This window comes from Mastomys coucha, unplaced genomic scaffold (assembly GCF_008632895.1).
Source record: "Mastomys coucha isolate ucsf_1 unplaced genomic scaffold, UCSF_Mcou_1 pScaffold20, whole genome shotgun sequence".
In the NCBI taxonomy this organism is placed as follows: domain Eukaryota; kingdom Metazoa; phylum Chordata; class Mammalia; order Rodentia; family Muridae; genus Mastomys; species Mastomys coucha.
In genome coordinates, this window is record NW_022196903.1 from 95,995,146 (window position 1) to 96,022,779 (window position 27,634).

At 36.9% G+C, this 27,634-nt stretch overlaps 1 protein-coding gene and 1 long non-coding RNA gene across 4 annotated transcripts in view; one reads left to right on the forward strand and one right to left on the reverse strand.

Annotated features, from left to right (window-relative positions):
* Positions 1-27,634, reverse strand: part of Cntn3 (contactin 3) — a 369,189-nt gene that overhangs the window by 92,865 nt on the left and 248,690 nt on the right. For all 3 annotated transcript variants that reach the window (XM_031382768.1, XM_031382769.1, XM_031382770.1), the window contains 5 exons: positions 12,416-12,619; positions 11,341-11,443; positions 8,074-8,258; positions 4,400-4,536; positions 2,838-2,967 (listed from right to left, as the gene is read on the reverse strand). In XM_031382768.1, coding sequence (XP_031238628.1) covers positions 2,838-2,967; positions 4,400-4,536; positions 8,074-8,258; positions 11,341-11,443; positions 12,416-12,619 — 759 coding nt within the window. The remainder of the gene's footprint in view (positions 1-2,837; positions 2,968-4,399; positions 4,537-8,073; positions 8,259-11,340; positions 11,444-12,415; positions 12,620-27,634) is intronic.
* The window catches only part of LOC116099346, a 78,401-nt gene that overhangs the window by 248 nt on the left and 50,519 nt on the right, over positions 1-27,634 (forward strand). Inside the window, exons 2-4 of the long non-coding RNA XR_004122225.1 lie at positions 2,303-2,374; positions 5,204-5,297; positions 5,598-5,732. This is a non-coding gene — a long non-coding RNA (uncharacterized LOC116099346). The remainder of the gene's footprint in view (positions 1-2,302; positions 2,375-5,203; positions 5,298-5,597; positions 5,733-27,634) is intronic.

Below are 27,634 nucleotides of genomic sequence, written 5' to 3' on the forward strand. Positions count from 1 at the left end.
ACTACCTGTGTGTAAAATGGTTAGGAACATGATTTACTCTGAACAATCCCAAGTATGGTATTTTAGTTATAAATCACAACATCTAGATGTTTAAAAAGTAAGATTTAATTCTTTTTATTTTATGGGTATGAATTTTTTGCCTGCAAGTATGGTAGTTACCACATGTGTGCAATGCCTGTAGAGGTCAAAAGAGAAATTTGGATACCCTTAAACTGGGGTATAGGCAATTGTCATCTGCCATGTAGGTGCTTGGTATGGAACCAATGTCCTATGCAAAAGCAGAAACTTCTCTTAATTGATGAGCCATTTCTCCAGCTCCTACCCACCTGCCTTCTAATGTTCTATACTATGGTAAATCCCAGTGAAAATAACTTACTGTTTGGCACATCAGCATTTTATAACAATTAAAGCATGTGACTGAGTATGTCCATGTTCATGTACTGCACTTAAGGCTCAAGGAACATCATGGAAGAAGAACGCACACAGAAATATTATAAGAGCCAGTAGACAAGGAAATCTGTGAGACTGTGCCTTTGAGATATAATAGGGAAGCTGGATTCATGAAATATCAGCAATCTGGCTACTTAAATAAAGTCTAAAAAATTCTACCAATGTTTAGCTTCCAATTATAGATGGGAAATTTCATGGGACCCCAGTCGTGAGTGAAGAGCAACTAACAACTCTCAAGAGGAAGAAGTAATGTTCACCCAGGATAAGCGCCATGGCTGGTTGTCTAATATTGAGTGGCCAGCCCTATCAACACATACATGTAGGCAACACTGAATAGACTTAGCAGATTATATTCATATGTTTATTTGTGGATATGTGTCTGTAAAAACAACAAGTAAAGCACAGGTGGGGCTATGAACTTTGATAAAAGTGGGAGAAGAAAATGTACACTGGAGGGGTAGAAAAAAGAATAGGGAGGGAAAATGATGTAATTATCCGTTAATCAAAGAAAAAATGTTATACTGAGTGGGTATCATAATTAAAATCCTGTGGTAAAAAGTTTTAGTAAAACAACAAGAACCTATTTATATTTGAATATAAATTTTAACTTACATATTTTCTATTTTCCCATATAAAAACCCTACAGCAAATTAGGTAGGAGTCTATCCTTTTAAAAAAGAATTGGACTATGATCCTGCAGGGTTTCATTCTACAGAAACATGTGCTTCAACTTATATTTGTATGCAGTCCTCTCTTGTCTTTGTTGTGACATGCTACTTCTCTGCCACAGATAATAGGAGGCATATTTCCACTGACAATCCTTGCAGTCATCTTGAGACACATGAACCATTTCCAATCTTCAGGTTCAAGAGACAAGAAACTTCTTGTCTTCCCCAAGGGAAGATAGCCCAATAGATAGAAAAGTGAATGCTTTTCCGGAGGTCCCAAGTTCAATTCCCAGCAACAACATGGTAACTAATAACTATCTGTAAGGGATCTGACGCCCTTTTCTTGTATGAATGAAGATAGCATCAGTGTACTCACATACATGGGGAAGACTAATGGTGATTAATCTTGGGTTCTTCAGCATTTCCTGGCAATTGGTACCATGTAATAATTTGTAGTAAGAGATGCAATATTGAATATTTGGCAGCCTCTACTGTGGTAGCAAGAGTACACAGGAGTCTCATCCTTTCCCTAGTCTCTAAATTACCATCAAATATTTCAAAGTATGACCTAGAGTGGAAATATCCTTAAACTGAGAGAAAATGACTTAGATAAATCAAGGCCTCATACTCTTCAAGACATTTGCACCATTTCAATGATAGATGATGACAAATAAGAGTTCATGTGGTCAAGGATATAGTATTGGCACTCGCATTTAAGCAACTGGTAAGGTCCTGCTTCTCCCATGGAACTGAGTGTGATGATAAACTCACTGAATTGGGAGGCATTATATAGAAACTGGAAATAATAGTGATAGTTATGTACTGGCTCAAGTTATGCTCAAATCAAAACTTTCCATCTTAATATCTTGAGAATACCTTCTTCCTTCTCCATCGCCCTCTTTGCCTTCTGTATTTTTGCTCTGCTGTCAAGTTACTTTTGTCTTTCAGACATTTGACATGCCAGTGTCCTTTACATAAATGCCCTAAACACTACAAAATATTTTCTTCCTTTCCTTATACCTATCATACAGAAAGAAGAAAATAAACAATAACCTCAGTAGTGGATCATGGGTTAATCATGCCTTAAAGTATACTCTATGACTGAACCTCAAATCTAGGTCCATGAAATAAAATATAGTTTCCAAACAAATATCACCGATTCCAAGTTTGCCATTTGCTTTTAGGAACCAACAAGAGGGAACACAGAATACTGTTAAGAAGCATTTCTTAATCTACAGTAGTGTGACTGTGTAAAGGTCCATTAGATATGAACAACCTTCTTTCTCATTGTTTAACTCAACCATAGAACTTAATTCTGGTCACCATTGCTGCTTTTCCTTGGACATCATTTAAAATACATATGTTTTTGTTTGGGTTGGGTTATTTGTTTGTTTATATTCCTCCTCTTCCTCCTCCTGCTTCTCCTCCTTTTTTTTTAAGACAGGTTCTTACTCCATAGCTCAGGTTGTTTGGTCAGACTGCTGGCATTCCTATGTAACTTAGCCCATCCTTGACATTGTCGCTAGGATACTGCCTTGGTCTCCTAGGTGCTGAGAGATTAGTGTATTCTCTAGTTAGAAATCCTGAATAATAAAAACAATATTTTGAATTCTATTGGTGGTATAATAGAGTATTAAATGTCAGCATTTTAGATTCTGGCAACAGTGGAGGATTTAAGGGGAGAAAGTAAGATTAAACCATAAAAATACACACTCTTACCTACTACCTTGAGCTCAGCAGTGGAGTAGATGAGGCCATGCTTGTTTTCTGCTATACACTGGAACATTCCAGAGTCAGTCACATTGAGGTTGGATATTGTAAGGGCACCATTTTCTATCTGTATTCTCTCCTGGATAAAATATAAAATTTCTGGCAAATAAAGTTTTACAATTAAAATAAACACTACTATCATTTTAATCAGATAATAGATTTTGCTATTTTTCTAAGACTAATATGTAGTCTGATCTGAAATGTAACCTTTTTCTTCTTTGAAATAGAAAGTGGTGCTTCACATATACAAGTAAAAATCACAAAATTATTATAGAAAGCAGAGGGGAAGTGTGGCAGCCATTTCATTTTCAAATATGGTTAATAATTCAGACTGGGAACAATGTACTAGGAGGTTGGTTTTTGTTATAGGAGGTAGAAAGATTTTCATCATAAAATATTTTAAAATTGTGTAAGCTTAAGATATTATATATTCAGTGCATTGAGGAATACCCAGACAGTATAGAAAATTCACATACTTCCCAGGGGTTCTTTCCTCACCTATGATGGCTTTTATATATAGAAATATAAAGGCATGCAATTGACTTAGTAGACACATACATGAAAGAGCAGAAGTTACATGGCTTGAGAGGGGAAGTGAATGAGAAAATAAGTACTGAGTGCTGAAGGTAGCCAATTCATAGATTTATTTATTCTCTAGATAACAGACCAGGGTATAAAACAGGAAAAGTAAATTAAATTGCATGTTTAATTGAAGTAAAGCATTCTTTAACATAAATAAACAGAATCATTATCTATATTAATATTATCTTATCAATACAAAATCATCAGTATACCTTGAATTGCAATGCGAAGATACTCCATTAAAAGACTGGATAATTGTTATGATTCTCGCTGTGTTGTGATTTACATGGAAAATGCCCTCCTGCAGGCTTTTGTGTTTGAACATAAGGATGATATGAAACTTTGGCTATGCTAGCACTAGTGGGGGTGGGTGGGTATCTGCTTAGGATCTAGCTGTAGATGCTTCATGATTCTCTCTGATATAACCTCCCATTATGTCTCCCTCATCATCATGGACTGAAACTGTATACTAAAATAAGTCATGTCCTACTTTAACTGCTTCTGAAGAAACCATACATTTTGATATTAGGGGCCAAATTGCAGTGCTGCAGTGTGTGTGTGTGTGTGTGTGTGTGTGTGTGTCTGTGTAGTTTTGTGTGGATGTTCATGCATATGTGTTCAAAAAGCCAATGGACAACCCTGGCTGTCTCTCCTCATTTGCAGCCTATGCCTACTCCTTTTCCTTTCTCTGTAAAAAAAAATGTCTTTCACTGGCAGCTTTCCATATCTTTCTATGTATCCAGCCACAGAATCACAAGCATTTATTCCTACGTTCGGCATTTTGTTTAACATGGGTGCTGAGGATAGAACTCAGGTCTCTGTGGGAAGGCAAACGCTTTACCTACTGAGATGCTTTGTGTCTAGAGGCTAAAGGAACCATACTTTTAAAAAGGCAGGAAGAGTTGAATGAAGCAGGTGCATCACCTCACCTCTAGCACTAAGGCATCTCCGTTTTTCAGCCATCGATAGGAGGGTTTAGGCTTCCCACTTGCCCGGCATTCCCAATAAAGACTGTCCTCCACAGAGATTTCTACATCTTTTAAGAGTTGAACCCAATAAGGTTTTGCTATAATAGAGAACAATAAATAGTAGGAAGACAAAAATTCAAATCATAAAGTAAATAAAACATAAATATCTTAGAAATGATTATCAGACTACATAGGCTGGACCAGAATTATATTTAGTTAAGTGAGTAGCTACATAAAACATTTCTAGATTTAACAATAATGTTACAATGTGTTAGATCTTAAGCCAACTTTGCTGTGCTTTCTCTGCTTTCAAAGTCCTGAATGCTATATGATATTCTTCAGATATGTATTAATAGATGCTAATGCAGGTACAGAAATTACTTTTCTCAAATATATTTTTGAATCATAAGATCGTATTTCATGACAACTTCAAAGTGAATGACAGCAGCTATTTGTCTTAGTAGTGAACTAAATACTAATGTCTAAGGAAGGAAACTACTATGGTTAAGGAAAAATATTTACCACAAGTCAGAAATAGCTTTGACTTAAACACAAAGTACTCAACATGTTACACATCTCTTCATCCATTAAAATGAAAGCAACAAAAAGATGGAGAGGCAACCTTAATGTGATTTGTGTTCTATTATCAGAAAAGGATGCAATTAAAGCAAGTTCAAATTATGTATGCAAATCAGTTGGTTCAAAAAGATCAATGGTCTGCACTTATGTTTTGCAAGGCACCTAGAGACTACTTTTTTTTTTCAGATGAAAGTGATATACCACTTCCATTGGAACCCATGTAACATACACAGAGTATTCAGCCAAGTTCCAGACTGCATTTCAGATCCAAACCTGGGAGGTGAGATCCCTTAATGGCTTCACATTGCATTATGCATGTGATGTGTGCCATGGGACTTGCATTTGTGTCCTCCACGTGGAGCAGCAGCTTAGCTATTTCTGTTTAATTGCAACCACAGGAAGATTTGTCTTCCTGTGTTTCTTTTCTGTCTCCTAAAACTTGGGAAATGAAATGGAAAGGAAAAATATGGATATTTAACTTTTTTCTTGTTGTTATATAAAATTGTTTTTCCAGTATGAAATACACTCCATCCCAATTGACTCCTCCTACTTTATATTAAAATTTCTTTTCCTGTTTCAGGCATCAGACCCACCTGGAAGGAAACTGTAGGTAGTATAGGTAGATTGGATAGAAACTGCTGAAAAAAGCCCAAAACTCCAGTGGGAACGACATGGGTGACTAACCATCCTAATATTCTTCTTATCAAATAGAAGAGTAAGTTGGTGTTCTAAATCAAAACTGAGATTAGAACTGCTACATTAATCATGTCTTTTCTTCCTTAACCATAATCTGAGTTTCAAATCATCTATCACATCGTTTTTACATGAATTATTAGAGCAAATAATCTGAGAACTACAAGGCACTCATTGATGCTGTAATATAATCTTAAGGTAAAGTTGTAGGGTACCTTCCATTAAGCTCGCTATGGTGATTACTTATAATTTATTCTTAGGTACATAAAATGTATATCTACAGAATGGACTAAGTACACCAGATGCTATTGGGTTCCCCTTGTGTATTAATCTGTATTCTAACTTTCTTATTTATGATTAAAATATCACCAATATTTTATGCCATTATGCTGTCCTCTGTCAGCTTAGATTGTCCATAAAATTTAGGGAGGACTCATGATTTCATACCCTCTTCTAAAGGGAGGCTCCTATATTGTCTAATCCTACATTTCCTTGCTATGATGGGCATTAGGGATGAGCTTTTGAACAGGGGATTCATAATTGCTTTGAAGAGCAGAAGGATATGAGCCACTGGTGTGCTGCTCATTGATGGCAACAATCTTATTGTAGTGGCAATTGATATGCAGAAAGACAAAAAAATCCAAGCAAGGGAGGAAAAGGGAGAGAAACTGAGCTATGGCCTGTTAAATACTTAAATGTCAGTTTAGCTTTGGATGTTTTCCTCGGGGGCATATAGTTTTCATTTAGGCAGAGATCATGGTGCATAGAGTTAAAGGCATCAGGATATTTAATAATGGTTTTCAACCTGGGGATCACTACACTGTGGAGACTGAATGACCCATTTACAGTGGTCTGCTAAGACCATCTGCATGGCAGATATTTATATTATAATACATAACAGTAGCCAAATTACAATTATGAAGTATCAATGAAAATAATTTTATGCTTGGGGAGATCATCTCAATATGACGAAATGTATTAAGAGTCCATAGCATTTGGAAGCTTGAGAACCAAGAAGTTAACAAGTCAGAATTTTCTGTATTTTCTCACTGTGGTTATTTCTGAGTGTGCTGTCATCAAGAAGTAGACAAGGAGAAAGTTGAAGCTAAGGTAGGGTATGAGAAATTATCTTTGTGTGGGGGACGCCGGTTTGCTCAGCCATATGGGTGTGCTTACCACTACTACCACCACCATTTCCATACCATGTCACCAACTCACAGCCAATGGCAACATACAGGAAGTATATGATGCATATGTATATGTAGACATGTGTGTATATACATACACATATACATAAAACTATGAGAGAAAGTGGGAAAGTGACAAAACATGAGGACTCATTCTATTAAAACATCCTTTCATTTTGTCCCTAATAGGTCTCTAAGACCCAGTAACATAAGAAGTATTAACCGTGTCAGAGATAATGTACTTGCCAACTTCAAATTACTGCGGGAGGACCCATAAAAGTTTCTACGGTCTTAACAGCTGTCTTAGTAAACAGTTTCCTTCCCTGCAGGATTTGCATACACTGAACACACTGCCCCAGAAAATTGTTTCAATAACCAGTTACTAAAATACATAGGCTATAAAGCAATTTGCCCTTCATAAAATTGGTGAATTCATACCAGGTTTACAATGTTTCTAATAATTAAACTGCAAATATATTCAGTGAGCTTCCAATTCTGTGCATCTTACAGATGCATTTTGTACAATAACGTATCAGCACATTTCAAATTACATTTTCATCAAAACCTAATGCATGTTTTAAACAAAAGAAACTTAAAAGAAAAAAAGGAATATTTAATTTCCTAAAAATGTGTTCTTTCCTTATTCCTTCCTTCTCCAATTGAGTAGTAAATCAGACAAATATGATTGCGAATTAAAGGAAGGAAATAATCAACAGATACATTATTTATGTTATTGGATGGGGTAAATATTTCTTTCCAAGACAATATCCACAGTTTGGTTTACTAATGTAATTATTGTAACTTGTCTCCATAAGCAGTTTTATTTTGCTTTTCAAATAAATACACAAAAGCACTTCTTCTAGAAGATGAAGCAACTAGAGAGAGCTGTCTCTTATATGATTAAGTATGTAAAGGCCATGCTTCAAAAAAATGTAAAAGATTTCATTATCATATGAATCACTTTCAAAATGTAAAGGAATGTCAAGTTGATTGCAAAGTCGCCTTTCTTTTTAATTTCTTTGTTCTCTGATGTTTGTCCTTGCTTAACAAAATGAGGATAAGACCTAGAAAGTGACAAATTAAATCCTAATTTTCTGATATAACGACCCCTGTCCCTAAGAATATCAATGAGAGAATAAAAGCCACGAGAGAACTTCCCCCAAGGCTGCTGCTTACCATAGTAAGTGAGCCGCCCTCTTGCCACATTTTTTCCTCGTGAATTTTCAGCAATGCATTCATAGGAGCCTGTATCTTCCTGTTGGAAGTTTGGAATTTCGAGCACAGCATTGAACTTCCTCAATTTAATTTTGTTGGGAAATGGCATCCCATCGCTTCTTCTCCAATTAATCTGAGGAACAGGGCTGATAAGAAAATTGTGAAATTGTTGGCTGTTCTCTGGGAAACTTGTAGAATCACAGAAAGTCTTTGGTTAAGAGAACAAAAGGCACAGGTTGCAAATTCAGACGACTTGTGGCTGTATATTATATAATAAGCTGTGAAGACTAAATTCTTGTTTTGACAGAGAGTCCCACTCTGCAGCCCAGACTTGCTCCTGACTCCTGATCCTTCTGCCATGATCTCTAAGTGATGTGATAACAGGTTGTCAAAATTAGAGACAAATTGTGTGTTGTCACAAGAGAAAGCTATGAAATCCAGACTGCAGTAGTGGACACTTTGACAAATTTTACTTCAAAAAAGTTAGGAAACCTAAGCAAAATGGATGAATTTGAAAATGTGCATGATCTACCAAAATTAAAGTCAGAAAATATAAAAAATTTACACAGGTAATTACAGACAATGAGATAGAAACTGTAATCAGAAGTGTCTGCATAAAGAAAAACCCAGGATCATATGGGTGTACTGCTAAACTCTCAAACTTGTTAAAGAAGTTCTCATCCTAGCATGGACCAAGCTGTTTGACAGGGAACAAAGAAAATGCATAATATCAGGTTCTATGAAGCCTATATTATCTCGATATATTATCCCGACTCCCAAAGTGGATCAAAATACAGCAAAAAAGAAAACTACAGAAGAATTCTGCAGACTAACATGGATGCAAATATTCCTAAGAAAATACTTGCAAACTGAATTCAGAAACGCATGAGAAACTGATACATCATGTTCAACATGCATAAATCATTAAATACAGTAGATCAAATAAATTAAGGATATAAATAACATAATCATCTTGATAGATGCATTTCACAAAGTTTAGCATGTTGTCATGATGGAAGTCATAGAGACATTAGGAAAACATGTTTGATACCTCAAAATAATAAAAGATAAGTATAAAAACTGTAAGGTTGACATTACACAAAACTGGAAAAAACAGAGACCATTTCCACTCAAATGCGTTATGAGCCAAGGATGCCCAGTTTCACTTCTTATTTAGTATATTGCTCAGTTCAGTCTTAGCTAGAACAATAAACATGATGATGACATGGCAGAGAAAAAAATGGGAAAAATATTAAAATCATCCTTATTTGTAGATGACATGGTTATGTATTTAGAAGACCCTATAAAATCATTTTTTGTAAAAATACAAGATATAAAATTAACAGGTAAATATCAGTAGCCCTCCTATATACCAAGAGTAGACTTGCAGAGAACAAAATTAAAACAATATTTCATTCACAATAATTCCAAAAAATAAAGTAGCTAGGAGCAGCATAGCCAGGAAGGTGAAGAAAATACAGAAAATGATGAACAGACCTCTCATGCTTTTGAACTTAAACAATGAGTGGCATGGAAATAGCTATGCTCCAAACTTAATCGAGATATCCAATGAAATGCTTATAAAAATTTCACTGTAATTCATCATGAAACTAGAAAAAGAGAACCAAAAATTCCTATGGCTATTAAAAAGACCAGATTTAGCCAAAGCAATACTAACAAGAAAATATCAAACTGATGGTATCATAATATTTGTCCCCAAATTATACTACCAAGTTACAATGATAGTATTGCAAACAAAAAGACAAATGTCAGAGAATAGAGGACCTGGATAGAACCATCAAATCTGTGGCCACCTAGTTTTTGACAAAAATGTCAAAAAATGTATAAGAAGACAGAGAAATGATGCTGGCAAACCAGGATTTGATTCAAAACTGTTATTCTGTACTACAAAAACAACTCAAAACACACAAAAGACATTAAATTAAAGTTTAAAATTTAAAGCTTCTAGAGGAAAGCTAATGAAATATCCTTCAAGATCCAGGTATTGACAAGAACTTTTCAAATGCCAAGGCATGGGAACCAGACCCATAGATCAGTAAATAAGACTGAACAGCAAAAGAAACTATAAGCAGAATAATCAGCCTACAGAGTAAAAGACTATCCTTACAAGTTAAAACTATAACAAGGGGCTAATATTACAAATTTACAAAGAATTGGAAAGGTTAAACAGCAGTGGAATTAAACTGCTCATTAACAACTGGGTAATGAAATAATCAGAAAGCTATCAAAAGAAGGAACTTATATGCTGATAATATTTTTTGAAAGATCAAAATACCTACTTGATTGTCATGGAGTGCAAAATAAACTTCTCACATTATCCTAGCCGGAATGACTGTCATAAAGAAATCAGACAAAAGATACTGGAGAAAACAGGAAGGAGAAGCCCTTATACATGGCTGGTAGAAGTGCAGACAATATATAAACCAAGATAGAGGTTTTGAAATAAGAAAAAAATAGAATGAAAAAGGAAATAAAGATAGACAAAAAGAAATGAAGAAAGAAATGAAGAAACAAAGAATAAAATAAAAAGAGAATAGTCAAGGGACTCCACATACTCACCCACATTTATGTTTACTGATACTCTAGTTGTGATGTCAAAAAATGCAACTAGATTAGATAAAATTGTGGTGCGTTTTCAGATTTAATTTTTCCCAATGTAAAGAAAAATGAAATTTTCAAGAAAATGGATATATCAAGAAAGTATAATACTATGTCAGTTCATGCAAACTTAGAAAGATGAAAAAGATTTATTATCCTTTGTATTTGCATCCAGGCCTGTAAGGTATATAGGTATATATGTTCTTACACACACACGCGCACACACACACACACACACACACACACACACACAAATTTAGTTGTTAAAGATCAAGAAAGGATAGCTACAGATGGTCAAAATAGGTGATAAGGAGGGGTGAGATGGGCAAATATACACATATGACATGCAAGTGCAAAAGACTGAGGATTGAGTTCAAGTCAGGATCAAGAGTAGCAGAGGGTAGGAGAAAAATGGGGGAAAGAAAATCTAGTAAAATATACAGTTTTTGGAAAATTCCATAGTGATATCTGATATCTTCTGTGCTAACTTAAAATATGAAACACCTTTAACATATACATAAAAATATATTATGCTACAAAGAAAAAACTTAGAACTTATCCTCCCTCCCCTTAGCAACCTAAGAGTATGTGGGATTGTTAAGAACTTACTTCCCCAGGGCAAAGCATTCCAACTTCACAGTTGAACCTTTAGCTGCTGGAAGAGTTTCTGGAAACTGGACTTCTATCTTGGGTTCATATTCACCCATGACACCTATAATTTGTAATACAAAATAGGCAGTGTCAAGGTTTCCTATGGCATCATTTTGAACTCTATATTTTCCATGGCATCATTTTAAATAAAACTTTATTTGGGTCCCTTTTGAACCAACTTTCAGTGATTGCAATGACTAACTTATACTAGCCTTGACCAAACATTCACCCCGAATAACATTTAAGCACTCTGGGTTGATGGAATCAAAATGCTGCAACATGCAAAGCATTTTAATGAAAACCATTTAAATTCTATACTCAATGTGAACATTTCTATTTAAGTTGCCATCTATAATGTATTAATAATTCCTGAAGTTTCCTAAGGTACAAAAATTATAGTGGGGGTTTTGCTAAATAGAAGCCCGGTCACATAGGTGCCAATCTTAAATGTATTAAATGGCTCCCAGATGTCAAAACACAGTGATTTAACATGTGGGAGCATTCTGATTCCACTATACTCGACTAGAAACCACTTCCATATTTGTGCTCAAGATATTATACTGTATGAGATATGATTTAGTTTTAATAGATCAACTACCAAGGCTTATAAATTGGCACTCTCTCTTTTTCCTCTCCAAAGTCCCATGTAGTCCGTGTTAGTTTTAAATCCACAGTGTAGCCCATAATGACCTTGAAGTTAGGATTGTCCTGTCTTAAACTCTGGAATTACAGACATGTAACATCATATCCATTTTATGCAGTTTTGAGGATCAAACCCAGAGCTCTGTACATGTTAGGATAGTATTCTACCAAGTAAGGTGTAGACCCAGCACCTAAGTGGGATTTTTCCTATATCTCGTAGATAATTTGTGAACATTGATCAAGGAGGTAATGACACAGAATTTTTCTTTACAATTTTATCTTAGTGAGACTTTTTAGCTTATAATAAAATATTTACAAACTAAACAATTTCAAGCTGACAAAAATTAAAAATAAATGCCTTTATGGGCATTCCACCAAGAAGGTCTCATACCATCAGAGCGTAGCACCAAAGGGGTTGGGGAGCCCAATACTCTGGCATTTGTCACAGTGCTGGTCACCACACATGTGTAATTTCCCACATCAGATGGCTCCACCTTAGCTATGTAGAGGTGTCCTGTCTCTTGAGAGACAAATCTTCGACTGTCTTCTTCAACAAATGATGGATACTGATTGAAGACCCAAGCATATGACAGTTCTAACAAAAGTTAAGAAGACATACATTTCACTACTTAGTAAGTGTTCCACAGTCAGAAATTTACAAAATTACCTTTACATCAAGTGATCTTTTCCTTGCAAGTCATTCAGAAGAGCACTTTGAGAACTGATTCTGCATTCATTTTATACTGTGATGAATACTGTTGATTGGAATTCTAGTGCACACAGCACCTCTGCTCTCTTCCTGTCCCTTCTCTAGGTGATGCTTTTATAAGGCTCAGTGGATTTGCTCTTGCTTTCTTTTCCTTTCTGTCTCTATAGTTCCATAGCTCTAAATCACCAATTACATCATAGCAATTTCTGGAATCAAAATATTATCATGGTTCCTTAGGTTCTTATGAATAACACACGGTGGCTCAATCTCGACATAAATCCCTCTGACAAACTCTTGGTTTCTCTGGCTCTTGGGTCTTTGAATATACTGCTCCCGGGCCTACAAAGACTTATGTCTGGCTTACACTTCATGCATTCCTTCCTTCCTACCTTCCTTCTTTCCCTCCTTCCTTCCTTCCTCCCTTCATTTTTCTTCCTTCCTTTTCTTTCTTTCTTTCTTTCTTTCTTTCTTTCTTTCTTTCTTTCTTTCTTCCTTTCTTTCTTTCCTTCTTTCTTGCTTGCTTGCTTTCTTCCTTTCTTTTTATTTCTTTCTTTCTCCCTTTCTTTCTCTTTCTTTCTTTCTTTCTTTCTTTCTTTCTTTCTTTCTTTCTTTCTTCTTTCCTTCATTTCTTTTTTCTTTCTTTCTTCCTCCTTCTTTCCTTCCTTCCAGCCTTTCTTTCCTCTTTCCTTACTTCCTTCATTCCTTCTCTCATTCTTCTTTCCTTCCTCTCTCTCTGTCTCTCTGTCTCTGTCTCTTTGTCTCTCTCTCTGTCTCTTTGTTTCTCTCTCTCTCTTTCTCCTTTTTCTTCTTTCAATAGTAAATTGCAAAATATTCATCATATGTACTGTTGGGTTGGATAACAAAACTTTTATAAGTAAATATTATACTTTGACCATATTCTCACACAGGGAACCCTTCCCTTTTGCTCCTGTCCCTGCTCCCATTAGTTCCCTTTTCCTAATGAGATTCATTTCTACTTTCAGGTTATATACACACAATGGTCTAATTTATCTATGTGATATCTAGGATCCACAAATGTGAGCAGACCATACACATAGCTCAAGGGAATGTAACATAGTCTAGTCACCATAGAAAATAGTATAAAGAGTCCTCAAAAATTAAAAGATTTACCATATATTCTATATATAGTGCTCTCAAGTATTTACCTGGAAGACACTAAGTAAATTTTACATAGGCATTTTTACACATCAATATTTTCTGAAGTATTATTTACATAACTAAGTTGTGATGTCCATTTAGAGATGAATGGATAATGAAAATGTATACAAAATGGGATTTCTTCAGCTATAAGAAAGAATGAAATTGAGTAATTTGCAAGAAAAGAGATGGTTCTTTCTCCAGTTTCCACCTCATTGAGCACTAAGCGCCATTGACCTGACATAATGTCAAGTGGCTCATAATGTAACATAGGGAGTTACCTCCATGAGAAGTATTCTTTCTGCTTCCTTATCTGGGTTGCAGCCCATGTCCAGAGTGAAACTCAAGAGGTAGTTTTATTTTTAAATGTATGTGCGTGTGTGTGTGTGTGTGTGTGTGTGTGTGTGTGTGTGTGAAAGTATAGGAACCTTCAGAGGTTATAGGAGGCCATCAGATCTATGGAGCTGAAGTTAAAGACAGTTGTGAACTGTTTGAAATGTGTGATGAACAGAACAGGGTTCCAGTCCTTTGTAAGTCAGTGCATGCTCTTAATTGCTGAGGCATCATTTAAACTCCTAGAACAACTCTTAAGTTTACTCTAATGTAAGGATTTATAAACAACATGTGATGACCCTTACCTCAATTGTCCCTGTGATAATAATAAAATCATACCATTTATTTTTTCACTTTTATCTGTGGTTCTGGGAATCAAAGCCAGGATCTGGCACATCTTCCCTAGTGCTCTATCATGAGTCACATCCTCAACCTTATGCTGATTTTAATCCAATTGCTAATATTTGTGAAGGGGGTGGTTCTGAATCTAAGGTCCTGTTCCCCAATTGGTTCTAGATTTGACAGTAAAGAAATCAGGGTCCAATTGCTGTGCAGAAGGTACAGACAGGAAATCCAGGTCCCAGGAGGAAAAGGCAGACATAAGCAAAGAGAGAGGGGTTTTTCTACCATACTTTGGAGGACAAAGAATGCAACAACCATGTGAGCTCTCAGGGGAAGCTGCAGCCTTTGGCTACTACTACAGGCACAGGTAGGTAGCCAGGGAAGTTTGACAGGGGCAAGGTGTGACTAACCACTGAAGTTGACAACAGATGGAGAGATAGAGATAATAAATTAGTAAGGCACACTTTCCAGGTGGGAGATATCAGCACCCAACAATTGTGCTAAGAAAGCAAGTTGTAAAGGAACAAACTGTGTGTATGTGTTTTATCCGTGGGTTCAAGGGAAGAGGAAGGGTGCTGGTAGTGTAGTCAGTTCCTGAGCTAAAGGCAGGTAGAATACAAGGGAAGCCAGGATGGGGCTGGTAGTGTGACTGATCCCAGAACAAAGGCCTTAAGTAGCATAAAGCTAGACGAGATATAATTGTACTTGATAAATAAGACATTAAACGCATTTAACAAGCCTCAATTAAACATTTGTTGAGTCAAGTAAGGGCATGTTAAGTATAAGCTATGAGCAAAAATTGACTAGGAGGGTATTCACCAACTGTGGGCCAATGTAACCAATAGTCTCCCAAAGAACTCTATGCTCCTCTACAAGAATGACATCTAAATAGTGTTACACTTTGTGGTTCTGTCCTCAAGTTATTGAGAGCTAAGTGTTACTAGGGCATAGTTTCTGTGTTTCACTTGCTGGTTTCCTTCTTCATATGCTTGGTTTTCTTTTGCAGTCACATCAACCTTACTGCCTTGGATAAATCCTATAAAAGTCACAACAGAAGTTTTGGGTTTTATGCTTTCTTTTGTTTTGTCTTTTTATTAGATATTTTCTTTGTTTACATCTCAAATGTTCTTCCATTTCCTGGTTTCTCCTCCGAAATACTCCCTATTCCCTTCTCCTGCTCACCAACCCACCCACTCCTGCACTCTGGCATCCCCTTACACTGGGGCATAGAGCCTTCACAGGACCAAGGGTCTCTCCTCCCTCTGCTACATATGCAGCTGGAGCCATGAGTCCCACAATGTGTACTCTTTGGTTGGTGGTTTAGTCCCTGGGAGATCTAGGGGTACTGATAAGTTCATATTTTTGTTCCTCCTATGGGGCCGCAAACCCCTCAGCTCATTGGGTCCTTTCTCTAGCTCCTTCATTGGGGACCCTGTGCTTAGTCCAATGGATGGCTATGAGCCTCCACTTCTGTATTTGTCAGGCACTGGCAGAGCCTCTCAGGAGACAGATATATCAGGCTCCTATCAGCAAGAACTTGTTGGCATCTACAATTGTGTCTGGGTTTGGTGACTGTCTATGGGAAGGATTCCCAGGTGGGCAGTCTCTGGATTGCCCTTCCTTTAGTCTCTGTTCCACACTTTGTCTCTCTAACTCCTTCCCTGAGTATTTTGTTCCCCCTTCTAAGAAAGATCAAAGTATCCACACTTTGGTCTTCCTTCTTCTTGAGTCAAAAGAAGTTTTTGAAAACATATGCTAACCATATAAATTTGTATTTTAATTCAATATAGAGTTGAAATTCAAAATAGATTTGAAGCACAATTATAATCATGTCCTTCCTTTTGGGACAGTCACTTGATAAAAATCAGTGTTAAACTATATTCAAAGTTGGAATTTGAGATGCTATGAGCTTTGGGGAAAGAGAATACAATATTTTTTCATTACTGAAGAATACACATAAAGCTCAAGAGAACACTCAAGAATACACAGCTGAAAGCCCTCCAGTGAAAGTACAAGGGAGATAAAAGGGCAGTAGAGTTGAGAACGTCTGAAGAATTTGGTGGTCATGAGCCATCACAATGCCAGTGGCAATGTTCTAACTCAATTAAACAAACTGCAAATTGTTTATTTGCAAACACTGTTTTCTTTTCTCAGAGAGTGAAGAATATTTTATGAAAGTCTAGTTAAGCCACTGATGAGATAGGAAATTCCAAAGTTGTTGGTTGAATTTTGTGAAAAGAAAAATCTAAACATTCTTTTCTGTTAGGCCTACTCCCACGCTGCTTATTACTCCAACATTTCCACATAAACTTAGAAAAGAATAATGTTGAAAAGGCAGGATAAGCTTCTCTTGTAGTAGGTAAAACTGGCTTGTTGCAGCAGCAATGCCTCTTTAGGGTCTTCCTGTGGCTCTTAGCTAACACACCTTTCAGACATTCCTCTACCTCATTTCTATTTAGTATTTTTTTTCTCTGTTCATCAAAATGCTCAAGACACAGAATTAACACTGTGGGCTCCTCTTTATTATTCAGACAGATTAAAATCATTTTCCTACTATAGGAATTGGGCATGGGTTCAATGAGTTATGAGTAGTTCAGGTGACATGCCTATCATGTCTGCCTCGAGTAAGCATGTGGATGTGACATAAATTCCATTTTATAACCAGTTTATTCCCAAGTAAGAAGAATTAGAAAAAATAATTTAGTGTAAGAGACTGAAAATATAACATGATAAATTCATACAGTTTAACATGAGGCTGTGTCAACAAGAAATATGTGTAACATCTTAGAATAAAAAAATCACAAGTGTAATTTTGATTTGAAATATTTACTGTAATTTTCTTTTCATCATAAAAAGCACCAGCACTTAAAACAATGTGGCATTTTGATGTATTAGAATGTGATGATTTTTGTCTCTATCATAGTAATGGTTTAGTTAGGAAAGCTAAACAAAGAAAGTCAACTATGGGTGTGTGTAGTTCTGGGGTACACATGTAGACATGGGAGGCTACATTCATGTGTCTCTATGGGGAACTTACTGCAGAAAAGGAAAATATGCTTGCTAGAGGTAGACACTATGGCCACAATCACTCAGACTAGACCTATTTCACTAAACTCAATCAGAGTGTAAATACTGCTCATTCCTGAACCGTGTGGGGTTTTTCTGTTTTTCTTTTTTCTTTTCTTATTATTCTCATTTTTTATTAGATATTTTCTTTATTTACATTTCAAATGTTATCCCTTTTTCTGGTTTCCCCTCTGAAAACCCCCTATCACCTCCCCCTGCTCTCCAACCTACCCACTACCGCTTCCTGGTTCTGGCATTCCTCTACACTGTGCCATAGAGCCTCTCTTTCCATTGATGCCCTACAAGGCCATCCTCTGCAACATATGCAGCTGGAGCCATGAGTCCCACTATGTGTACTCTTTGTTTGGTGGTTTAGTCCCTCAGAGCTCTGGGGGTACTCCTGGGCAGATGTCATACAGACCCTAAGAGAACACAAATGCCTGCCCAGCCTATACCCAGCAAAACTCTCAATAACCATAGATGGAGAAACCAAGATATTCCATGACAAAAAACAAATTTACACAATATCTCTCCACAAATCCAGCTCTTCAAAGGATAATAGTTGGAAAACATCAAGACAAGGCGGGAAACTACACCCTAGAAAAACCAAGAAAATAATCTTCTTTTAACAAAACAAAGGGAAGATAGCCACAAAAACAAACAAACAAACAAACAAAACATAATCCCACCTCTAACAACAAAAATAACAGGAAGCAACAATCTTTATCTTTAACATCTCTTAATATCAATGGACTCAATTCCCCAATAAAAAGACATAGACAAACTGACTGGATATATAAACAGGACCCAACATTTTGCTGCATACAGGAAACCCACTTCAGTGACAAAAACAAACACTACCTCAGAGTAAAAGGCTGGAAAACAATTCTCCAAGCAAATGGTCCCAAGAAACAAGCTAGAGTAGCCATTCTAATATCGAACAGTAGATGCTGGTGCGGTTGTGGAGAAAGAGGAACACTCCTCCATTCCTGGTGGGACTGCAAGCTGGTACAACCACTCTGTAAATCAGTTTGGACATACTACTACCTGAGAACCCAGCTATACCACTCCTGGGCATATACTCAGAAGGTGCTCCAACATATAATAAAGACACATGCTCCACTATGTTCATAGCAGCCTTATTTATAATAGCCAGAAGCTGGAAAGAATCCACATGTAGGGTTTTTCTAATGGGGAAATCTGTCTGAACACTCCACAGGAAATGCCCAAAATGTTTTTAGATCTTTCTTACAGTTTGACTCTTGTCTTTATCCACAGATATGTGTCCTGATTCTCAGTCTTTTTGTTCCTCTTCCTATCTCTAATCCCTCTGACTTATGCTTTCCCAGGTCCTTCCCAGTAATCTTCTTCAAATCTGATCCTTTAATCTTATTTCAGTGTTGACTTCCTAGGAACCCAAACTGACTTTGTAGCTGACATTGAACAACAGCCTTTTTTGTATTTAAAATTGTCCTTTCCCTTTGATCCAGAGGGAGTGTCTATTCAGGATCATAAACTTCCTTTCCCAGGGATAATTGCTCTTCTCTTAAATTTCTATCAAGATAATCTCCTCCCCTCACCTCCTGGTTTTTCAAATACACTGGCAGCTGTCCTATAGACAAGAAAAGCTCTTCAGTAGTCCAGTGTGAAACACTGTAAAGCTCTCTGTCTCTGACACTGACTCCAAAGAGGCAACTGGTTCACTCTTAATGCAGTTCTTTTCTCTGTGAAGTAAGTTAGTGAGCAGAAGGAAGAAACCCACTCAAAACCCGGAGAAGAGATGTCAGAAGCTACTGTCAGCAACACTTAAGACTAATGCTTGCTGTTTAGGGCTTGGAGTCATCAGGTAGACACAGAAGTCAGTCATGGATCCCTGTGCAGATGGGCCCTAAATTACAGAGATGCACTATAGACTTAAAGAGTTACCCAGTACTGAATGTGTGTGTATGCATATATATATTTATATATATATGTATTGTATATGTATATGTATGTGTATATATATGTGCATGTATATATGTACATGTATATACAATCTTCACTAAATAATGTATCAATGTATTTTATATTGTAAAAGGTGATTATCAAGTTTCATAAATACTTCCTTTCTCTAAATATCCCTTTAATATAGCATGAATAATGTTGTTGTGCACTATTGTGTATGGAACTGAATGATGAAATAGAGCTCCTCTCTAGTATAGCCTTAGGAATCCAGAAAATATGATTCTTGATCACTAACAAAGGACAGACAACAAGGAGCACAAAGAAAACTTTGGAGAGTGGTACCTTATATCTGGAAGAGTAAATACTCAAATTAGACTTTGAGATCAAGTAGAAGATAAAACAGTACAAGCTCTGTGAGGTTTTCAATGATCTGAATCAAAGCTCAAGTGTTTGGGTGAATGATAGTCAGGAGTCAGCTATGAGAAGCTAGGGCTTTCCTGGAGGTGGCCCATCATTTTTGCATGGCTTATGATGGATGAGCGCTGAGAGACAAGGTCCAAAAAGACTTCACCTCAGGATTGCTTTTTGCAGCTAGTATACTTTTATCTATCACTATTGCATGTCTAACTATTCCTGGGCATTAGCCCACCCCATCAGGCAGATTTCCTGTAGATGAGCTTTCACGAATTAATGCTGTTTAGATAAATTAATGATCTTATAGAATTACTTATTTGATTCAAATAATTATAAAAAAAATTTTAAGAGATGGTTTTAGTTGTTTTGTCAGAAAATATAATGAAATTAGAATCAAGAGTAAAATATGCTCACTACTCATAAAATAGTAAGTAAATGATGCATCATAAGGAATATAATGAGATTTCACAACTGCACTAAAAAGAGAAATAGGATTGGGACAAATTTGTGATCAAGGAAAGGCATTCATTCTAGGTCAGATCTAGGTTGAAGCCACAGGTGTGCACTATGATAAAGCCAAGGCATATGAAGTTGTTGCTTTGAACTTATAATCAAATACTGCTTTGAACTTAATATCAACATTTTTAAGCTCCTCTTTTATGTAACATTTTATCTATGAGGTAGTTCTCTAAAGAACTTTTGTCTAAGAAGGTATACAAAATCCAGAGAGCAGGAATAAGGTGTGGCATCTGGGGCTCTGCCCTATCCACCCACCAAATGTATGTGTATGCCTTTGGGGAGTTCTGCCCCATCCACCAAATGTATATATGTATGCATATGTTTGTATATACACACATGTGTAGATATATGTGTGAGTATGTAAGTATGTAAGAATACTTGTAGAATTAATGAGATAGATGTTTGAGCCTAACCAGAATGTGTGTGTGTGTGTGTGAATATGTGTGTGTGTATGTGTGTGTGTAAAAATATATGTTTTCTTTATTTTCTTCTCTTTTCTACCTGGTTCATGAAGAGTTAACAAGCCCAAGCCTCCTGCATGACCAAAGAGAAGTCTTTGAGCCAGAGAGAAGAAATCCTAACAATTTAGCATTTTTTTTGTTCCTAATTCTCTGATGCTAACAGTTAGCCTTAGAATAGCAAAGAGTTATAGGCAGAAGAACTGCCAAAGATAAATAAACTTTGGCCTTACCACTGACTCCATACTCTATTCCTGACTTTTCTTGGGACCTTTTCATGCTGGACTGGACTCCGGCAATGAATAGTGTACTATACAGAAAAAAATCACCCTAGTTCTCCATACCTAGACCCTTATACCTAGGGATAGGTCATTAGAAATAGTAGAGGGACTCTAGATATAGGTAACATAGTGCATTGGGATAGGAAGATCTTCCTGGATTATCTGAGTGGGTCACTACTCATTGTAAGGATGACAATGAGCAAGAGGCAGAAGGGTTAAAAACAAATAGAAAAAATGTGTCTACCAGAGCAGGAGTGAAAATCAGAGACAGATATTTTAAGATACCTTCCTAGAAAAGGCAGTGAATACAAGTAGCCTGTAAAAGCAATACAGGGCAAGTGATGGGTGCCTGCCTCTCTCAGCCTCCAAAGGAATAGCAGAAATCTATCTCTGCCTTTATCTTGATAGTCAGCCAATGAAACTAATAATTTGATATTGGACTTTCAGATATGTGGAATCTTGTCACTGTAGCATGGGGGCAGCTAGAAACCCGGCCATGGGACTGTGCTGACAACTTGCTGTTAAGGGCATTGCAGTGAACCTGAACACGACTAATGTAATCAATTACCAGGAACCTTCTAAGGACAGACACACTGGAAGGACAGAGAAAGTGGGTTGACTAATGAGCAGAAGGCTGAGGGAAATTATTCCTTACTGGTAGCCAAGAGCCCAGGAATATAGGCCGCTACTGGCAGCTGCCAAAAGCAAGGGCAACAGAGGCTTGGCCAAGGTTCTGGGAAGAATTCAGCACAGGCAACTTCCAATACGAGGCTGTCAATCGCAGGAAATTGGTTTGACTTTAATGTTGTACAACAGATGCGTGTTTGTCTTAAGTACTATGCTGTGGATCAGTAACAGCTGCAATATGGAATCAACATAAATAATAATAGTCAACAACAAAGAAATATTTACAATGTTTCCTGGATTTACGACTGTAGCTGATATAAATATCCTGACAAAAATAATAGCAATTTAGGGGCGGAAGGGTGTCTTCTAGTACAGTTCCATGTATATAGATGTATATAGTCCATCATTGTGGAAGTCAAAGCAGGGTCTTCAATAAGTAGTTGGTCATAGCCACAGTAAAGAGTAGAGAGATTGTGCGCATGCTTACCAGTGCAATCTCTCTACACATAGAAAGTCCAGAACCCAAAACCAATGAAACAGAGCTGCCACAATAGGCAGGAGAACCCTCCCCCCCCACACACACACAAACACCTCAGTTAAAGCAACCAAAAGAATTCCGACAAAAAATGCTCAGGGGCCAATCTATCTAGAAGAAATCTTAATGAGACTCTCGTGGGTTTCTCTAGATTATGTCAAGCTACCAAATAAAAGTAACCATCACATAGTGCTAGGCATTTCAAATAAAATACCCCAAATAATAAATGAAATGAGATTATAAGAAGTTAGAGTTAGAAAGCCAAAGGGGCAGCTTGTGTTTCAAATAATACAATTAGAAAGATCCATATATAGGAGGAGACATGGAATATTCCAAAATAGAAAAGCAACTACAAGTCTCAAAGTTGACAAGTGGCTACTTTTCCAAGCATCGAGACTTTTGAAGATTTAGACAAAGGATGCATAGCTCCATGTGATATGGCTCACAGGGTCACAAACAGTAAGTAGAAATCTGTACCACTCACAGTGTATATGGAACCTTTTTCTTAGAGGAACGATTTGCAGCAAGTTTTGTTAGCATCTGCATGTCTATCTTAAAATTTATAGATCATAGAGCTTACTTAAAATATTTGAGAATTATGTGATTTGTTACATTCTGGATAAAGTAAAATGACATCTACTACAGTGCTATGAGAGTTTATTTATAAAAATCTACATTTGCAATAAGTGTTAATTGGATACAACAAAGCCAAATACATATCATTTATACATCCTTTTATGTACAACAATAAATAAGAAGCTATGATACAAAAGCTAATTTCAGACTCCAAAAAGCTAGGCTTTACAAAATATTTAGAACACTTCAAGGAAATCATAAGTGCCCTATGGTTAAGTAACTTTGCTACTATGTTTTTTACTAGCAATTCTATAATGGTATTATTAATAATAGCAAATGTTTTTTAATTGGAGAGCTAATAGTGTCTAACAATCAAAATAAAGAGAACGAAGTTCTGAAATTCTGCTTTTTGAAAAGCAGCCCATGATGGATGATGTCACTTTGGCATCCACATTCCTTCCCAGGTCACTGAAGTGTACAACCAGTCAATTGAACATGAAATATGCCAGTCTGGTGTTTACCTGGAGAAATATTAATGTGTGTACTACTGACATTTGAGGGTTTGTTTCTAGTTCTATTATGAAATTCTATCACAAAGGAGATTTAATCCCTAAGCCCAGGCATTTTGTAGAAGAAATTCTGTCAAACAAAACTGCAGTGAGGCAAAACTGTAAAAGGAACTTGAGCCACTTTCTGTGGTGGCAACTGGGGAAATTTGACCTATTTTTAAGATGAGACATATTTAAAAGTGCAGGTAGGCTCTTGATGTCATTCAAGATTTTATCAGTGATTCACACAATTGAAAAGAGAATTCTCCTGTGAGTCTTATAGGTGAAAGTACTTGGCTGACAGTCTGGGATACAATGCACACCCTACAATCTAAAACAAGGTAAAGAACAGAAAGAATGGTCAATGTTAGGAATTGCTCTGAGGAATCTGAGGCACTCCTAAACATTTCAGGGGACTTTGATTCAAAAGCTGTTTTGTAAATTGTTGAAGATGATAATATACAGCACGTTTCACTTGGCAGATCATGAATATTTACTGAATCCATTCTGACTAACTTGTGAGATTTCTAAGGAGAACTGTATTAAGGGCTGAAACTATGATGCTTTCAGGCTAGCCTCAGATTGACTATTAGGATACTACGTACACTATGCATGGTTGCTTGGAAATAGAACACATTGGAGCATTCTCTCTCCTCTGTCTCTCTGTCTCTCTCTGTGTCTCTCTCTCTCACACACACACACCCACACACACACCCCACACACTTTTGTCAGGACACCCATTTAGGCCACTAAAGAAGAGGTAAATAGCTGTGATAGGTAATAAAATATACTTACCTGTCCCTTTGAGTGTTTCCTAAAGATCAAGTTCTATGAGTTTGAAAGTGTTTGAATGCCCTGTTTCATGTGTTCACATTATTGTCTTTGCAAGGTAATTCTAACCACCTACAGAGCTTTTCCAAACCTTACTTCCTCCTTAAACACTCACTCCTGCACATATCTTGACTCTGCATTGTTTTACTTGCTAGCTTAGTAGCATACATGTACCTTTTTCTTTGACTAACCAGTGCTGATAGGGAATGATGTTCCTGTTGTTCTGAGAATACCTCCATCAGTCTCCTTCATGCTCTTTGAGGCACTGTAGTGACTTCTGAGGTTACCAACATCTTCCACCATTCTCTCACTTCACACAGTACATTATTACTTATTCATTTTCAACAATACAATACCAAACATGGCCAAGTGTTATTGTTGTTGTTGCTGCTGCTGCTGTTATTATTGTTCGTGTTCCTCTTCATCTTCCCATTTCTCCCCCTCTTCTCCTCCCCCTCCTCCTTGTTTTAAATCAGCTGTCACATCTTATCTCTGGCACAGTTGCTATTGCCATTGATATGGTCATGGAGTTCCTATCTTTCTTTGTTCTGTATGTTCTCTGTATAGACTTTCTTGGTAACCTGTAAAGGTCACTATGTACTGCTTTATGTGATACATATTCCTTTTCTCCTGCTATTTTTAATAGGCTTCCCTGTCCAACTACACTGTCAGATGGTTTACACTGGATTAACCTGTTCTTCCTTCTTTTATTCAAGGAGATCTCAAGAAAAGTGGGTAAAAGTGGGAACCATATTCAGTGGCTATCACACTGCTCATCAGTGTCTTTCAGTGATCAAGGAGAAGTAGGAAAACCATTGCAATCCTTCCTCCCATAAGCATGCTGAAAGCATGACATTGCTCAGATATAAGTTCACATCTCCTCAGGGGAGAAATGGGGGCTACAAGAACTATGGAGAACTGTTGTGAAATTTATGCATATATAACAAGCTGTTAAGGCCACAGATACAATTTCCAAGGACTGTAATCCTCACTTGACATGGAAGGGGACATCCAGGAATGATAATTGAGACTGGGATAAAGAGTCTAAAAATAGCAGCTTAAAGATCTGTATTCTTTTCTTTTCTCATCACTGTGTAAGAAACACTTGGTTAAACCAACTCAAGGGAGAAAGATTTCTTATGGCTCACCATATTAAGTAATGTCATGGTAAAGAAACTATGAGAACAGGAGTGTGAGGCAGCAGGTTATACCCTGAGGGACAGTCAGAAAACAGGGACAAGGGGGAATGCTTGACTTCATCTGGCTTTTTCCTTTCTTTTGTGATCCCAGTCCAACTGAGCTACCCAGTTTCATGTTAGTCTTCTGCCTTCAATCTTTTCTAGAGAGATGGTGCAGAAACCAATCAAGTTGATATGTAACCATGACAGTATATAGGACAGAAAACGCTTTTTCTCTCTCCTCATTTTACTTATGTAGGAGTTCAAAGGCCCTGAAAAAATGTTAGAAAGCAATTTTAAGATTAGTTCCAAACTAATGCAGGAGATTAGACATTTCATAAGCAAAGCCTTCTCATACAGCTAAAAGAAAATGCTTTGTCATAGGAAATTTTCACATGGTGATGCTTGATACCACATGCTTGTTAGTATGCAGACCTTAAATATCTGCCAAACTGCTGTCTCTGGAGTCCCACTTCCCTCTTCACTCACAGTAACTAGTAGACAATTCATAAGGGTTCAGTGTCGGTAAACAGCATTTTCCTTTTAAGTACAATCTAAGAGATATAAAGAACCTTAAAGCTCATGGGAGTGTTAATTGGAGCCAATTATATTTTGATTGACCTACCTTGCTATTAAAATGATATGCAAAATTTACACTGCCCTTGCAAAATGGAAATTTTCTTCAGAACAAACTAACTACAGGAAGCCTTGCCTTTAATGAATCCGAAGGTGGTGATTTCGGGTTAGAATTCCCACATCAGCTCTAAGAGGCTAATTCCAGAGAGGGGCTTTGCAGGGCTGCAAAGGATACAAAGGAACCCTAGACTCATGAAAAGGTACAATAAAATAGCTGAAATAATTAAAGGCCAAAAAATCAAGGAACAGCATCACAAAAATGCAGCCCATTTCTCATTAGGTCTGATTTTTCATTTGTGAAAGCTTAAACTCCCTTTTTAAAGAATGTCATGTGAGCATAATTGCTCTCTTCTATGTGCTGGGCTTTTAAACCAAATTAAAGTGTCCATTTTCAATGGTAAGTAGAAATGAGATCATTAGACGAAGATGAAGTCACTTTACTGTACCATAAGTTTCTTGGTTTTTATTTCTTTTTCCTGTGTGTGTGTGTGTGTGTGTGTGTGTGTGTGTGTGTGTGTGTGTGTGTGTGTATACACGCCTGAATTGGTTTCCATTTTGTTCATCAAGATAGGGTCTCTCAAACCCATAGTCCACTAGTATATCTAGCCATCTTGCTCTGAGGATCCATTTTCTCTGCCTTTAGAGCACTAAAAAGACAAGCCTGCCCTATACATCTGGTACTTGTAGGGATGCTGTCCATCTGGAATTGAGCCCCTGTGCTTCTATGGAAACTTTTTTAACTGTGACATGTCCTCAGACCTATAAGGGACTTCTCACTCATATGTAACTCTATAAGTTCTGTAAGCAGTTGGACAAATTATGAAAAGTCAGATTTAACAAGGGCAGGTAGCACTAGAGTTAACCAGATGGTGGGGGACAAGCATAAGAAAATAAACAACACAAACCAAGGTCACTTGCCATCATCAGAACACAATTATCCCACTATAGCAAGTCCTGGACACATCATCACACCAGAAACCCAAGATTCAGATACAAAATCACTTATCATGATGATGATACAGGACCTTAAGAAAGACATAAATAGCACACTCAAAGAAATACAGGAGAACACAGGTAAAGAGCTAGATGCTCTTAAAGAGGAAACACAAAAATCCCTTAAATAACTACAGGAAAACACAATCAAACAGGTGAAGGAAATGAGCAAAACCATCCAGAATCTAAAAATGGAAATAGAAACAATAAAGAAATCAGAAAGAGAGACAACACTGGAGATACAGAACCTAGGAAAAAAATCAGGAGCCATAGATGCAAGTATCACCAACAGAATGCAAGAGATAGAAGAGAGAATCTCAGGGGCAGAAGACACCTTAGAAAACATTGACACAACAGTCAAAGCAAATGCAAAAAGCAAAAAGCTCCTAACCCTAAACATCCAGGAAATTCAGGACACACTGAGAAGACCAAACCTAAGGATAATAGGTATAGAAGAGAGTG